This window comes from Bos indicus x Bos taurus, chromosome 2 (genome assembly GCF_003369695.1).
Source record: "Bos indicus x Bos taurus breed Angus x Brahman F1 hybrid chromosome 2, Bos_hybrid_MaternalHap_v2.0, whole genome shotgun sequence".
Taxonomy (NCBI): Eukaryota; Metazoa; Chordata; class Mammalia; order Artiodactyla; family Bovidae; genus Bos; species Bos indicus x Bos taurus.
The window spans coordinates 34085507-34102544 of record NC_040077.1 but is presented as its reverse complement, the minus strand read 5'-3'; the positions used below and the strand labels follow the sequence as shown (position 1 = coordinate 34102544).

Below are 17038 nucleotides of genomic sequence, written 5' to 3'. Positions count from 1 at the left end.
GAAAGATGAAAATTGGCTCCACATTTTCTCAACCACTGTAATGGAACTGGGGTCACAAATACTATAAGGTACCTTAGTGAAAAAAGTACTCACTTTACATCTGCAGAGAGTTAAGGAACTCTAAAAACGGCTTAGTTCCAGATTAAAATAGAAAACTTCATTTTCATTGAAAACAGAAAGTAAGAGGGCAGAACATTATGTTTCAAGATAGTGGAATCAGGCAAACAGGAAGAGTATTTTTGTTAGGCAAAGACTGTTATCTTCTCTCCTTTAATTGCACACATCCAAGACAGATGCTTTAGATGAACAGGTAACTTGGGTGAGGTAAAGAGAGTGTAAAATATTTCCGCATTCACACTGCCAGAGTGAGATCCATAATGCATCCTGAGTTAAGTGCTCCGGCAGCAAGTCACGCCTGGGCCCTAGATAACCACATGTCACTAGGTGGTCCTCAGTTTAACAAGACATCCTCACAGCTCCCTTTATCATGCTTAGATGTACTGATAAACTCCTCATCTCTACTTACAAAGTCATTGAAAATATTTTTCTTGGAAGGTAAGATGATGTAACACCAGTTAATTTTTTGCCACAGATGGTAAATAACCTGCTTATGGAAGGCTGATGCCTAAACTGAGCCCACATTTAGTCAAAGGCACAGACTTTCAGGCATCAAGTAGAGCATCCATTTATCTAAGCCATAGGATTTCACCAACAACTCAAATGTGATGCGGTGTATGGCTTAATTATTTTTAAATGATTTAAATGTGGCTTTGCATTCTAAGCATTATGTGTTTAGTATTTGTTCTTCACATTTTAGTGATTAAATACTATTAATAGAGTCTTTGATTAAATCTTCCTTTTTTGTCTGCTCTCCACAGGACAAAAAAAAAAAATTTTTTTAAGTGAATTTGTTGTTATTTTTCTGATAAAATACCAAAGAAGAAATTAGAGCATTTCCCCCAAATTAAGACACAATATCTCATGCGGAAGAAAAGGAAGTGACTTTAAGAACTTCCTTAAAGTTCTCAAGGAAGTATTTGCTAGTTCTCTGCCTGAATTAATAGGTTAACTGTCATTTAGTCTCTTTTCTAGTTCATAGGTGATCTCTGAAGGCCTTTTTCATTTTAAACCTCTTTGACAAATACTAAAGGAAAAACTGGTCTAAAATTGCTCTTTAAATTTATATTAATATGACTAGCCTATACACTTTATCTAAAACCCTCATAAATATTATTTGAACAGATGTCTGAAAAACAAATATTTCTGGGTTATTTCTAGGTAATTTTATTAAGCCACTGGTTTGATTATGGGTCAAAGGAAGCTATGCAGCACATTATGACATATGAGTTATGACTATACAAAGTCATGACTCCAAAAAGCTTGTCAGGACTTATAAAATCTAATGAATGGCCCCCTTGAAAATAGCTGCCTTGGGGAAGTGTGAACTTACTCTTGAAAACTCACTTCAAAAAATTTTCCACAATTCTTCTAATATTCAGAAAGTTAATCACTATTGGATACATTTGGAGAAATTGAGATTAGTACACAGGAAAACTAATTTTTTCCATTAGAATTCTAAAACTGTAGATACTATAATGATCTAGTGTAAAATCATATTTTGCAGATGCATATTTCATTTATTCACTAGATTTATTTTGGCATGATTTTTGATTTAATGTAGAGACCTCATTCTCCCTCAAAGGGCATGTATGTGCTTCCACTGAGGGTATTTAAACAATGTTCTAAAACTTTAGAAGTCAATTCATTCATTCATTCAGCTATTGTTTGCTGGGATTACAAGACTTATGCTATACAGACTATAAAAATTTACAAGATAAAATTGTTCTCAACCTGCTTATAAACAGATTTCAAAAGATGTGTTTTAAAGCATTTCAGAGTGTTCTGAATGGTGCCAGTATTTTCAGAATAAATGTATATGGATTCCTAAGATCATGTCTTTGATAAGATTGCTGGTATCATGGTTTGTCTATTTGTAAAATCACATCATTCATATTACTTTATAGAAACTCTAGCTATATCATTATCATGGAGAACATAACTAAAGATATTTTCAAGTATTCTTTCCTCTCTCAGTCTTTATAGGAAATCTCTATAATGACAGTGAACTCATAAATTAAAATTTTCTCTTTTCTCAAGTTTTCAAATGCTGATCTAGGAATTACCTTTCTGGAAGGCAAGCTTCTGGTTGACCTAGAATCCAAAAAATTTAGAAAATCCTGTTCTTTCACTGACTTCTTCTCTTTTTTCCTGTTACTTATACAATGTTAAAGAGTGAAATAAAATAGGATTTTCTTTTTCTTTTTTTTTCTGAATTACACACTTATCCTTGTTACCTTGTTAGGTGGTACTAGTGGTAAAGATGATGCCTGCCAATGCAGAAGACATAAGAGATGCTGATTTTATGAGCATGCTGAGGAGGGCAGGGCAACCCACTCCAGTATTCTTGCCTGGAAAATTCCATGGGCAGAGGAGCCTGATGGGCTACAGTCCATAGGGCTGGACATAACTGAAGTGACTTAGCCTGCACCCATGTACATTTACCTGCATAAAAAAATAAAGTAATAACTATTCTCTAGTTAGGGGCTTCCCTGGTGGCACAGACAGTAAGAATTTGCCTGCAATATGGGAGACTGGGGTTCAATCCCTGGGTCAGGAGGATCCCCTGGAGAAGGAAATGACCATCCACTCCAGTATTCTTGCCTGGAGAAGACCATGGACAGAGGAACCTGGTGGGCTACAGTCCATGGGGATGCAAAGAGTTGGATAAGACTGAGCGACTAACACAACTAAATTCTCCAAATGAATAAAACTGAAGTATCTTTAACTGAAGATAGAAAGTAAATATATGTAAGCTAAAATTGCTGGATCTAGGAAAGTATACAAAAAATAATTTTCAATACCTGAAGATGTTTACTTCACTCTCCATCTTAATTTAAATTTTTATAAGACTTATCATCTCAGAATTTACTTCTGAATTCTTTATTGTCCCTTGTCTTGGGTTAATGTGTTAAACTATATAAGAGTTTCTTTTTTCTTTGCATGTGTCCAAATCTCAGAAGTAGTCTTTCTTTTTTTTACCCAAATGTTAGTTGAATTCAATGCCATATTTGTGATAAATGGTAGCATCCTTACAATATTCATTTATTATTTGTCTTATTTTGTGTTCTTCGTATAAGATATAAGATACAATTGATGTTTTCCTAAAACACGATTTAGTTTTACACAAAAATCCTTAAAAATCACTGAATAAATCTATCCAAAATAATCCAGATATATATGATTACAAACTGTAACAAAACACACACTTCCCTAACTGATACCACTTTACTTAAAAACTAGAATAAATATGGGTATGTATGAAATTAATCTACTCACTTATTTATATAAAATATAATGAGAGGTAGGGTTGTCTCTAAACCAAGGATACCAAATGTAATTATTTTCCCTGGATTCAAATGGCTAAAAGTTATCAAGATTATTTTAAGTAAATCAGGGGTTGTGTTCCCTTTTGAAAAATGATATTTATTACATTTTTAAAGAAGCAATACTAATTATAGATATCAGAGAGTTGGTTGAAAAAGTTAAGAAATGAACATGAGGTATATGATTCATTCTCAATAGAATTCTAGATATATAGACATTAAAATTGTCTGGCACAAAATTGCTGAAGGGATCACTACCTTTGTGTTTTTTACCTTGTTATTTTTCTATAAAATCAAGTAGTGCCAGTTTGCATACATTTCAAATAGTCCTTTAATAGCTGAGAATTTAATTAAAAGATAAGGAAAAGATAGCAATCATACTCCACCAGCCCATCCAGTTCTGCTTTCTTCTATATGCTCCTGGGTCTAAGAGGCAAAAAAAAAAAAAAAAAGATCAAATGAAACATAGTATTAAGAGGACAGTTTTTTACTCTGGACAGTTGAACAAGTTAAGCTGGCTGGTCAGAGTGTACTACTGTTAGTCAACCAACTATACACTTGAGTTGAAGATGACTAGATTCAAAATCGTATGCAACATCACTATTGCGTACATAAGGATGATCTGAGGGCTGTGTCTTATTGCAAATCATTCATAATTCTGGTTAAATTTTCCACAAGTCAGTGACTGGAATTATAACAACATCCATGGAGACCTACCACAAACCAAACCGTTGTCATTTAGGTAAAAAGGCATTTCCCAGTGGAATTTAGGTTAATTTTTTTTTCTTTCCTCAATCTTATAAAGTATCTAGAAATCTTAAAGTTTGCACTGAATCTTATTTTTGGTATATACTTGACTGCAGCCATGAAATTAAAAGACGCTTACTTCTTGGAAGGAAAGTTATGACCAACCTAGATAGCATATTCAAAAGCAGAGACATTACTTTGCCAACAAAGGCCCGTCTAGTCAAGGCTATGGTTTTTCCAGTGGTCATGTATGGATGTGAGAGTTGGACTGTGAAGAAGGCTGAGCGCCGAAGAATTGATGCTTTTGAACTGTGGTGTTGGAGAAGACTTTTGAGAGTCCCTTGGACTGCAAGGAGATCCAACCAGTCCATTCTGAAGGAGAACGGCCCTGGGATTTCTTTGGAAGGAATGATGCTAAAGCTGAAAGTCCAGTACTTTGGCCACCTCACGCAAAGAGTTGACTCATTGGAAAAGACTCTGATGCTGGGAGGGATTGGGGGCAGGAGGAGAAGGGGACGACAGAGGATGAGATGGCTGGATGGCATCACTGACTCGATGGACGTGAGTCTCAGTGAACTCTGGGTGTTGGTGATGGACAGGGAGGCCTGGCGTGCTGCGATTCATGGGGTCGCAAAGAGTTGGACACGACTGAGCGACTGAACTGAACTGAACTGAGGATAGTACAACAAATTTATTGAACAAATACTTAATAAGCCTAAAAATGAATAGAATTTTATAAACAGTTAAATGAAAAGTATTCTAGATGGAATAAATAGCATAGAGATGAGGCTAGCTTAGAAAACCACAGGTGGCTCAGTATGGCTGAGTGAGGGCTGACCGTGGGAAAGAATTAGAAGATAAGGGAGAATGTAGGGGCATCAGCAAAATCTTGGAGAAAATTTTATGCCACAATTAGGAAATTTGGATTTCTCCGGTGGATAATAAATCCTTTGAAAGTTTTCAAAATCACAATTTGAAAAATATAATTGTGAACATGATAAGAGAATAGATGAGAAGTGGGTAACATAGTGGGAGGCTTCCCTGGTGGCTCAGCAGTAAAAAATCTGCCTGCAATACAGGAGATGTAGATTTGATCTCTGGGTTAGTAAGATGCCCTGGAGAAAGAAATGGCAACCCGCTCCAGTATTCTTGCCTGGAGAATCCCATGGACAGATGAGTTTACATCTGTCAGACAGATGTAAGACAGATGGCGGGTTACAGTCTTTGGGGGTCACAAAAAACGTCAGCCACGACTTAGTGACTAAACAACGACGTTGTAATGTTTGGAAAAAAGATGCTGAAGACCCAAATCTGGGTAGTGGTAGTGAGGGTGGAGTAGAGCAGATGTAGCCAGAGATACATAAAAGTTCAAATCCTCAGAATGAATTTGTGGGTCAAGTGGTAATTGAAACTTTCTTGCATTAGATAAAAATCACCTAGGAGAGTAACAGAGTGTTGGAATAGAGACTTAAGATAATTAGCAATCATTTACTTCCTGGTTTTCCTAGAACTTCAGGTAGGCTACATTTCCCAGGCCCCCATCCACTTGGATGTGGTCATGTGTAAGTTCTAACCCATAGCTTTTGAGCAAAAGTAACTCATGCTACTTCTATGTCTAACCTACAAAACCCTTTCATACATATCCTCCATTCTTTTTTCACTCCCTAGCTGGATGTTGATGACCAGCTTTGAATAACCTTGGAATATCCTTAGAAGTTACTGGATGAAGACAGAAATGTTATCAACCTGGGTTCCTGAATGACTCTGTGGAGCAGAGCACTCATTTCCTCACCCACTTACCTGGACTCACTATTAGATGGTTACATGAATGTGCAAACCTATTGTATTAACCTGCTGAACTTTTGGAGGGGTTAAATGCATTAACTTGGAGAATAATAAGATTTCTAGAAAAGTCAGAAGAGGAAGAGCTAGAAAGAAACAGTAAACTAGAAAGAGAAACATGAGAGAGTGTATTGTCATAAAAAGCAAAAGAATAATAAAATTTGAAAGCATAGTTTGGATTTTCTCTTATAGGGATAGGCCAGTGTTTCAGAAAAAATAAGATAAGACTTAATAGAGTGAAGTGTTTTATTCATTTCTAGCTATTAAGATAAAATTAATTTTAATTCTCTTGCAGAGAATAATATGATGAAGGATGTTCCTCCCTCAAACTACAAATTTATTAATACAGTTATATTACAAGTAATTATTGCCAGTTTCCTTTGCTTATTTTGGGTATGACTCCCAACATGAATAAAGTGTTGCCAAGTCTCTTAACCTTAAATGTTGTTTGTTTTCAAAACTAAACACACACACACACATCAGTCATAAGTATGGTTACTGGAAAATTCAACTCTATTGTTCTTAAATCTAAAAAATATGTTCCATGTGTTTACCAGACTATTTCGAAACTGCAGTTGTTTTGAAATTTTAAGGTTATTCAAACCTGGTATTCTAAACTTAATCATTGATTTTGGCCATAAAACTAAAGTTTATATTCCAGGGAATTCCACATCTCATTGAATGAGCATCTTATACGTTCTGTCAATTTGGATTAAGTTGTCTCAGATTTGATAAATTAGAAATTCAAATTCCAAAGCAATTATAGTTTTAAATGCTTAGTTTTAAGAGCTAAAAATTTTATCTAAATGACCAATCTTATAAACTAATATAATTAAATCAATAATTCCTAGTATTGAGATTCAATGAAGATATTAACAATATATTCATCCAGTTGTTTCTATTTACCTAGAAAAATTAAATTTATTCTATCTTTTCTTTTTGCCTATGACACTGCATTAATGCCAAAAATCTTCCTGCTTTGTATATCAAAACATAAATAAGATAAAAATAAGCTTCTAGCATATTCCATCAAAATTAGTCAAGCTTCTTACAGACACAGTAGTGATTTAAAAATATTTTTAGCCTGAGTAATGTTGACTATTATAGTCCTGATATATTTCCAAACAGATTCATATGACTTTTTTCTTGCAAAACATAATGTCCTAATTTCTAGATGGAATTTAGTGTTTTACTTTGATTGCTCTGTGCTTTTTTTCTTACTTTATAAAATAGGTTTATTCTATATTTGGTTTAATGAAACATTTCTTCATAATTAGATGTCTCATGAAATGTACCCATCAAATTTCCTATTTAAAGAAAACATTTTGTGTTTCTTAGTCTCTAATATGAGTACTTAAGAACAGGCCTATTTTGAAGCTTTCCGATTGGAGAAGTAGCTTTCTGACTCATTAATTCAACAGATTATGTTTGGATTTGAGCAATAAAAACAATTAAAACTCAACAATAAATCTGTGCCTAGTTTTTTTCTCCCTAAAATTAGCACAGTATTGAGTATTCTGCAAAGATAACAGGATAGCAGGATAATTAAAGCTGTTTCATATCATTCTCAGTTACCTACTTTTGATTTTCAAATAGAAGTGTTTGGCTTTCCTTTGATAATATTTGTTTACTTTGGAATTCTTATTTTTCAATTTTGACATTGAATAGAACGTTTGCATTTGCAAATGCAAACATCACCATTTGCATTTTTCTCTAATTCTTTTGAATAGAACACATCTACTTCTTTAATGGACCCATCTTTTATTTTTATCATCATTATTTTGCTTTTTTGGACTGACAATTTTATAATCTTAAAAGGATGGACTTCCATCCTAATTCAAAACCAGATACCTGATTTTCCCAGTATGGCATTGTCATTTAATCTTTTTCTCTATTCAGTTTCAATGCACAGTCATTCAAGAAAACAAAAAGTATCTTACTGGTTTAATAAAAATAACGAACCTTCAAATAGTGTTTTTTGCAAAGCAATCAGGAGTTGAATGCAGTAATTCTGCTTTATAATACAAAATATTAGCTATAGATAAGTCCCCACTCTTGTACTTTTATCTTCAGAAATATACCTCTGTGGTTTTAATGCAACATACCTTTGGACAGTTCCATGTCTGCCAGTCTTCCCTGAAATCACATGTAGACAACACTGAAACATTTTGGATTCTTTTTAGCCACTGCAAACATATTCGATCATCAGTAACCCATGTGAGCCAACTGAAATAATAATCACTGCAAACAAATCAAAACAGAAAGTCACAACTATAAATCAATATCACATTCAAATAATTTCTTAATTTGTGTTTTCTAAAGGACATATTTTATTATTCTGAAACACTTAAGCCACAGGTAAGGAAGGCAAAATATTCTTTTAAACATTAAAAATTTAAATACACCTGCTAAGTTTTAGAGAACATATAAGAGTTCACTGATCTAATAGAATGATTTTATAATTGAATTTTCTCCCCAGTTGGGATTTTAATATCTTAGGAAAAAAATTAATACACAAGGCCAAAGTTATTGGCCAACTTACAGGACAAAAGCATTAAATTGCCTATTTTTCCATAGCTGAACTCAAGTTTTCACTTTTTAACTAATTAACAGAGAACTAAGTGGATAAAAGACCACCTTTATTTCCAGGCAGGTTTGTGTTGGAAGCTGTTTTAGCTACAGGTCAGGGGTTGAAATTTGGGTTAGTATAATAATCAGAGATAGTGTATGCGAAGTAACTCAAACAGTGCTTGGCACAAAGTGGATGTTGGTGAAAGGAAGCAATGATTACTTGGCTCTGAGGGTGAATGTGTAGAGAACAACAATGTAAATAAACCACAAAATGTTGGACCTTGTTGTAAAAGGAATCACAGAGCTACAAGGGATCTCTGGTTCAGAGTCTGGCTTTATCTCCTACTAGTTATACTACCTTGACTAACATATCTGTGCCTCTGTTTCTATATAATATGGGAATAATAACATTACCAGTATGAAAGGTTGCTGTAAAGATTTACTAAGAATGCTTAAAGTGCCTACAAACTATACATACAACATAGTGAGTGCTCAAAAAATGTTAGATATTATTACATAGTTAGTATATTACGGATGCACAAATGATGCTTTCTTTTGTTCCACTTGCCTCTGGAGGAGAATGATGCATAAAAAAATCAGATATATTTAGTCCAGTTTTCATCAACCAGATTAGGGTGGGGAATAATGGATAATTGAAAAAAAAAAAAAAGAATGATTATCCGAGAGTGGATTCACCTTGGCAAAATCCGGCAGAGGCCTCTGATGAGGTGTTTTTTTCCTATTAATCAATCATCTGGCCCTGGCTGACCTACCTGCTGAGGCAGGAGAAGAGGAGTCAAGCCTTGTTCTGAGAGAATATAGGAAGGAGTAAGGATGCCAGCCAGACAGGGCTTATGGACCCCTCCCCGTTTTCCATGTCAACCAGAATGACCAGGATCAATTAGACAAGATCTCAATGGGTACCATGCTGGTACCTTTCACAGAAATGAAAATGCTTCTGTCCAGGTCTGCCTGCAGTTCATCCACAAACAGATAATGCTACAACCAGGACACTTCAAATAGACTGCATCCTAGTGAAAAACACTAATATTTGGAGGGGGTTGGCTTATCTTCTCCTGTTTGAGGTGCACATATAATAAGCATGATCCACAAACACTGGGAAAAAGTAGGCCAGACTTGAAGGAAGCCAAGCTGAGAGCATGCATAAATTTTACTATCTCCTTGTTTGTCCCTAGCTTACACTCACATATCCAAGGGAAGCAGCACTTAGACTGAGTACTCTGGTCATCTTTATATGTATGTCAAGGGTTAGTATGTTCACATCAGTTTAGAAAACTTATTTGTGAATTTTAATTTTGCTATGTGTTTAGCTTGGCATGCTAATTTATTTATTTATTTTTGTTGTACAATAGTCATTGCAAACTTGCTAGAAAAGAAATGTAAACCCTGATGAAGAAATTTCAGTGCTAAAATTCAGTTTAAAAGGTGGGGAGCATCAGAGATAAATATACCTTGAGGCTATCATTGCTGGTACTGGCACTTCTCTGGGACCTATATGCTCAGGGTAAGTGGCATCAATGATAAAGATCCGAACAACAGGATTCTTAGCTCCAGCCTGTAAAGAAAGTGGAGATAGATAAACTCACAAAATTCTAATTATCACCAACATTTTAAAGACACTTTTGGAATTTAGGCGTATTTTTATAAGCTAGTAATTGTTAGGTATATTACTGTTGAAAACATTCTAATTATAACGTTTACAAATTTCATTGCAGTGTAATTACAAATATTGTGCAGCCAGAGTGAAAATACATACTCTTAGTGATTAATGGGAGCTTTAATTCATAAGGAAAACTATTAGGGATTTAAAAATGCAGTTCCATAATCGATACTCTCTTTTCTGACTTTTAAGACAGATAGTTCACACTATTATTATTGTTATTAGGATAATTGTAATAATTTCTCCATGTGCCAAGGGGAGTGCAGAGGGAGCTTGATTTGGGGAAGGGAGTGTAAAGAATAAATAATGAAAGATACTTTTTGCTTTTACTCTGTAATTTGATCTAGGACAATTACCAAACAGTCTAGTAGCTGCTTAAATTATTACTGCTTTCAATGCCCCCAGATTAGGAAAATTCCACCCCAAAATAAAATGTCATGTGGTTTACACTGTTCTTGCTTTGTGCTTTTTGCCTTAGCATATGCCCTAGGTTTACATGGCAGTGTAGTTCATGTTCACATATCTTCTTAGAGTTCTGTTATTTTACCACAGAAAAAGAGATCCTTAAAATTGTCAAATAATTTAAATCCACAAAAATTAGGCATATAGGCTATATATATAGTTGCCTCACTTCTCAGTCCAGTGTCAGATGTTCAGTAGCTTCAGCTTCAAAGAAACAGGAGAATTTGGGTCCTGACTTCTCTGTCAGTGTGAGTTGCTCTGACGTCTGGGTTTCTTCATCTCTTCCTGCTCCATACAACCTTCTAAAGATCCAAGTTCTTTTCCATCTTTTGGGTTCCAAGGATCATACCTCTCACTTCCAAATACCTCCAGCTTTCAGACTTAATACACAGCCTTTGAAGGATCTTCTACCTAAACAGACACCCTCCCCCATACTCATTTCCTTTTCTCATATGATTTTTAATATAAATTTTAGACTATCTGGAATTTCTATTTCTCTCACTATGGCCACTTTGACTTGCTTCAGAATCCACTTGTGTCTATGCATGTCCTTCCCATCTTTGTCAATATAGGGACCTCTACAACAGGGTTCCCTTTGGCAAGGAAAAACAATAGTGACTTAAGAACAAATTACCTTCTAAAATCACTTCTACTTCTCATGCCAGAGGAGAATTTGTGATTTGATCTTTCAGATTTCCTTTCTAAATTAACTCAGACTACGACATTTCTCCACTGTGACATGGCCATTCTGGTGGAATTTATTTTCATGAGGCCTCTTATTTTCAGGAGGCCTCTCTTGAGAGGTGGGACTGCATGTGAAGTACATAAGCTAAGAATTTTAGAATGTTTATGTAAGAAACATTGGCTCACAGCATGCCTAATTCCCTCAAAGAAGAACCTAGGCTTATAAACTTAAACTACCATGCTGCTGCTGCTAAGTCACTTCAGTCGTGTCCAACTCTGTGCGACCCCATAGACGGCAGCCCACCAGGTTCCCCCGTCCCTCGGATCCTCCAGACAAGAACACTGGAGCGGGTTGCCATTTCCTTCTCCAATGCATGAAAGGGAAAAGGGAAAGTGAAGTCGCTATAAATGTCCAGAAAAGACCATAACTCCTACTTGCTTTGACCTGACAGGAACATCACATTCAACGTCTTAATTTCCCATTCTAGTTTGCATTTAGATCAGAATTCAGAAGGAATTGCAAAACAGAACTTTACCCTGAATTTGGAGCATGAAGTAAGAAAAAAATTAAAATTAAGTTAAGCTTGTTTTTCCTCCATGATCTAGACCATATGTTTTTCAAAGACTGCAATGGATTTTGCAAAGACTACTTCATCCAGCACAACCAGATGTCCAAAGCAACAGATGTCCACATAAATAATAGAGCACAGTACAATGTTTGCCTTACAATGCACAAGGATAAGAAGCTCTCCAAACTTGTTGATCCCACCTCTATTCACGGTATTGGTTGCTCATTTTGACAGCAGGGAAACGGAAGCATCTGCTAAAAGTATTCCACATACCTTTGGGTATGGAATATTTATTGTTCTAGGATATTGTTCATCACCATAATAGGAATAGGCAATAACTGGTATCTCTGTGTCATTAAATTCTGCATACGCCAAAAATTTTCCATTAGGAGACCACCAGAGAGCATATTTTGTAGCAAGCATTTCCTCTGAAAAATAAATACTAGCATATTATTATTAGTTACTAAGATGGCTTACTCAAAATAATTGTAAATACTTCAAAATACATTGTATATAGCCATTTATTAACTGAAATAATTTAATAATGTGGATGTGATATATATCATGCTTTGGTTATCAAAAGATGAATAATCTGGGTATAGAGGAATAGTGTAACCTTATACCCTATATCAAACATCAATTAGTGTACTAGGGAATTGACATTAATCAGGAATGTATTTTTTAAAATAAAATCTCAACAATAATTAATTTTCCCATTGGGGGGAGCTTCTTTATAGTCATCTAAAGTAGCCAAGACAAGGAAAACCATACTTATACTACAGAGCAACATAAATTTGAAAGTTAACTTTCTGTTCTAGGAATATTAAAAAAAAACCAGTTAATTTAGTTATATATATATATATATATATATATATATATCTTTTTTTTTTTTTTTTAACAAAGGCAAGGACTAGAAGACCTTTTAAAGTCCAGTTAAGTCCTGGATCCTACATGAACTAAGAAAGAGGACAAAATTCATGACAGCATTGAGAACTAAGAAAATTTTCCTGCACAATAATATAGACAGCTCTTTAGTTTTGGATAAAAGGTTTATTTTGCAAGAAAAAATAAACCTGAGAAAAATATACTCACACTGCTTCTAAGGACCATATACTTCTTAGAATATAAATTATTACTACTGCTTTATAATGCTCATGAAAATAAATTCCACCAGTCTGATAACAAGATTTCGTTCTTTCAGAATATGCACGTCCTGTTCATAACCTGATAACAGCTTTCAGAAATGCCACCCTCATCACAGTAACATACCACTCATCTAAATGTTACTAAATGCGTGTGATTATTTTCAATTAAAAGCCTAACAGCAGCAGAAGAAAAAGAATACGATGTACCTTCGTAAACCCAGTCTGGGATTCCATTAAATATTTTATTTTCTTTTCCATTATATGTTATTTGAAAAGGTGGGTCTTCTGGTCTTTGTTTCAGATAGATATTGTTTTGATAGACATATGCCTAGAAGTGGTGGTAAGTTAGTTAATAAGGAGAAATTTCATAAGAAACACAATAAAGTTTGCATATTTGTGTTAATTATTCACCTAATACTTTTAAAAAGAGTGATAATCCAGATATGAAAAGACTTGCAACTAAGATACCATTTTAACAGGTCAAAAAATACCAACCAACTCACATTAACATTATGATTTTTAACATATAAAAGTTATGATTTTAAAGTCTATATATTAAATAAAGAATAATGTCTGCTATTATATTAGTTGCTTTTATTAAGTAAATAAATAATTGTGTATATTAACAGAAAGTCAAATAAATCTCTGAATATTAATAGCTAGCCAGATCTAATCTTTATTTAGAGTCCTTAAATAAGAGCTTGGACAAAATTTCATGTTGTCTGAAGCTAGTCTGGGAAACTTGTGAAAACCATATTTTTCCTGAGCTTTCTGGCACAACGCATTCTGGCTGGGTATGAGGATAAAGTTTTTGACTGCGATATTTAAAGAAGTCTATCCATGAGCTTGAGATTTTGCGGAATTCTCAGATGGGTTTCAATTTATCTAAACTCTTCCCATTTTTAACCACTTAAAATAGTCATAAATGTATTTTTTTTCAGGCAGGGAAATTTAACAAAGGCCAAAATCAAATGGCTCCTCTTTTATTTAAATGATTAAACACTTCTATAATTTAAACACTTACTAATTTACTCCCAACAGGCGACCAGCATAAATACTGAATTGGACGAGGAAGCTCATTTCTTCTTATAAACTCCCTGGAAGAAAAGAAAGAAAGAAAAAAAACAAATAAATGAATTTTGCTGTTCAGTGCAAATAATAGGTATAAAAAGAAAAAATTTAAAAAAATAAAAATAATGCATCATCATCTATGCTTCTGCAAACCTATAGAAAGAATGTGATATAACATGAGACAGAAGACATGGGGCAGTAGTTGCAGTTCTTAACTAGTTCACAGGTCATTTAATGTCTCTGGATCTCAGTTTTCTGACCTTTTATACTGAGGTGAATGGATTAAATGTTTATAGACTAAGTGGAAATACCTCTAGAAATTATCTAATTGAATCTCCCTAGTCTTGTGAAAATAAACTTAAGATTAGAGAAATGATAGGACTTTTAAAAAATAACATTGCTAGTTCTTGGCAGACCCCTCATTAAACTCAAGTCTCTTAACCCTCAGAACTGTAAAATTTGTACACACCAGGCTGAAATGGTCGCTGAAGAGACTTCCAGCTCTGAAATTCTATAATTGTGCTAAAGTTTAATATGTACTCTTCCACATTTTCATTCACAACCCCCATCCCTGTGAATGCATATGCATTTCAAATTTTTGAAAATAAGATGCCATTTGACAATCTCCCCAGGGATCTGACTTGAAATCAGAAAAGGAAAGGAACATCTGATCTCAAGCTAAACTGAAAAACAGATCATATACTGGGCAGTATGCCTTAAGCTTGAAAGTCCTCCACCCATGGGGAAATTTCAAATATGCATGCTTGTGCGCTAAGTCGCTTTAGTCATGTCCGACTCTTTGTGACCCTATGGACTGTAGCCTGCCAGCCTCCATCTGTCCATGGGATTCTCCATGCAAGAATACTGGAGTGAGTTTCCATGCTGTCCTTCAGGGGATATTCTCAACCCAAGGATCAAACCCACATCTCTTATGTCTCCCGCATTGGCAGGCGTGTTCTTTCCCACTAGCGCCCCCTGGGAAGCCCAATTTCAAATATACTATTGGCCCAAAATCTCACTTTGATGCTTAAGTCATCCTGCAAATACTCAGTTGACTGACTTGCACCATGGAGACTTTGTAGTTCTTCAGCAAGAATATGTTCAGACTTTTATAAGTGTTAGAGTCATAGGATGTCTTGTTTAAATTTTGACTATTATCTTCTTGAAATGAATAGTTTCATCAAGAATGCTTGTGTGGAGATGCAAAACAAGACCTGCCTCCAAGGTATAATGTGAGGCATCTGAAGGAAGACTCCTTGTTTGCCCCCTCCAAAAACATCTCTCCAACCTGACATAGGCTTGCTGTTTCTATTTTTCCCATCATTTTAAAGTTTGGACTCTTGTGAACACTTATAACACATGTTACCTTGATTTAACTTACTACATCACAAAGTATGATGCGGCCTAGCAAACATAAAGTATGCTGCGGCCTAGCAAACAATGAGGGAACACGGCACTGGACAGATCAGCTTTGACTGTAGAAAAAGTGATGCCCACAGAGGAAGAATGTTGGTGTTGCAGTGGGGATCCTGATCGTAGAAGGCATTTTATAAGCACCAGGCCACTAGAATGTTCGGAACAGATCAACATAGGAGGGCAGAGGAAAAAGAATGTCTCAGAAGAGAAGACATTTGCCCCAATTTACTGCTCTGTCTCAAATCAGTGTCCATGTTACCTTAACATCGTAACATTGCTTTAGGTTTCCATATCCCATGGAATCATCTATGCAATCATGCAGACAAGCTGAAAATCTCAGCCCACAGTCTCTTCACAGCTGGCAAGCCACCACAGCAGCCATTGTCTGTTTTACAGTATGAGAGAAAATGGAGGACGGTTCTTTACAAAGGCTTTCATCTCTTCAGTTACCCTTCCCTTGCTTGAAACCAGAACTATCCTCATCTTCTCTAAGGTAGATTTTTTAAATAAAATTTTCAGAGGCACATAGAAGACTTGGAATGAATGATATTCAGTCTTGCCTTGAATTTCAACAAATTTGTCATTCTTCACTCCTTAAATTATGGTGTATTTACCTGACCAAAAAACAATCTGGCAAATTAGATAGTTGTGCAGGAAAACAAACAGACAATGGCTTGATTAAATTCACTGCACAAAAGCTAAATATTTAAAATGCTTCTAGGCCATGAAGTTTATAGAAACCATGATTAAAATACTAGTATTGTCATCTTCTTTTGGAATGTTATTTAATTCGGTGAACCTCCACAGAGATAGGACTTGGAGAACTTTAAAATGATTAAAAGAAAAACAAGGAAATGATTAAAGCCTTGAGAAAGTCTACTGAAAGGGTAAGGTTTCCATTTCACTAGTCTAAAGATTTTGGTAATAGGGTTACCACCTCAAACTCATTTGTGTCTCCCTGTCATATGCCGTCTGTGCTTGAGCTCACTTGCGTCTGATCCTTTTCCACCCTTTGAACTGTAGCCCACCAGGCTCCTCTGACCATGGGATTTTCCAGGTAAGAATACTGGAGTGGGTTGCATTTCCTTACTCAGGGGATCTTCCCTATCCAGGGACTGACTCCTCTGTCTCCTGCATTGCAGGCAGATTCTTCACCCAGTGAGCCATTGGAGAAGCCCATCTAAGAGTTGCTCAATAAACACTTCTTGACTTTGGTAACAATGGGGATACAGAGGAAAAGACTCAAGAGTGTATTGGATGGATTTAGAGTCTACATTATATAGCAGATCCTATTTCTTAATTTGACAGTTTAAGAAGATCAGAGTTATTCTTTTCTAAAAGAAGTAGAAAGAATTTAAAAGAAGTAGAAAGATAGTTGTCTTTAAACTTTTGTGCTTTTACTGGACA

General features: G+C 35.2%; 1 protein-coding gene across 4 annotated transcripts in view; it reads right to left on the bottom strand.

The window, feature by feature from the left end:
- The window catches only part of FAP (fibroblast activation protein alpha), a 77674-nt gene that overhangs the window by 36923 nt on the left and 23713 nt on the right, over positions 1-17038 (bottom strand). For 2 of the 4 annotated variants that reach the window (XR_003514074.1, XM_027559262.1), the window contains exons 7-12: positions 14169-14241; positions 13352-13472; positions 12273-12427; positions 10076-10179; positions 8138-8273; positions 3825-3869 (exon numbers count right to left, since the gene is read on the bottom strand). Coding sequence is in view for 3 of the 4 variants with exons in the window: in XM_027559262.1 (XP_027415063.1) it covers positions 3825-3869; positions 8138-8273; positions 10076-10179; positions 12273-12427; positions 13352-13472; positions 14169-14241 (634 nt within the window). In the remaining variant the exon portion in view is untranslated. Of the gene's footprint in view, positions 1-3824; positions 3870-8137; positions 8274-10075; positions 10180-12272; positions 12428-13351; positions 13473-14168; positions 14242-15890; positions 15914-17038 lie in introns of those variants that run through there. The other 2 variants (XM_027559282.1, XM_027559270.1) reach the window with 2 other exon arrangements.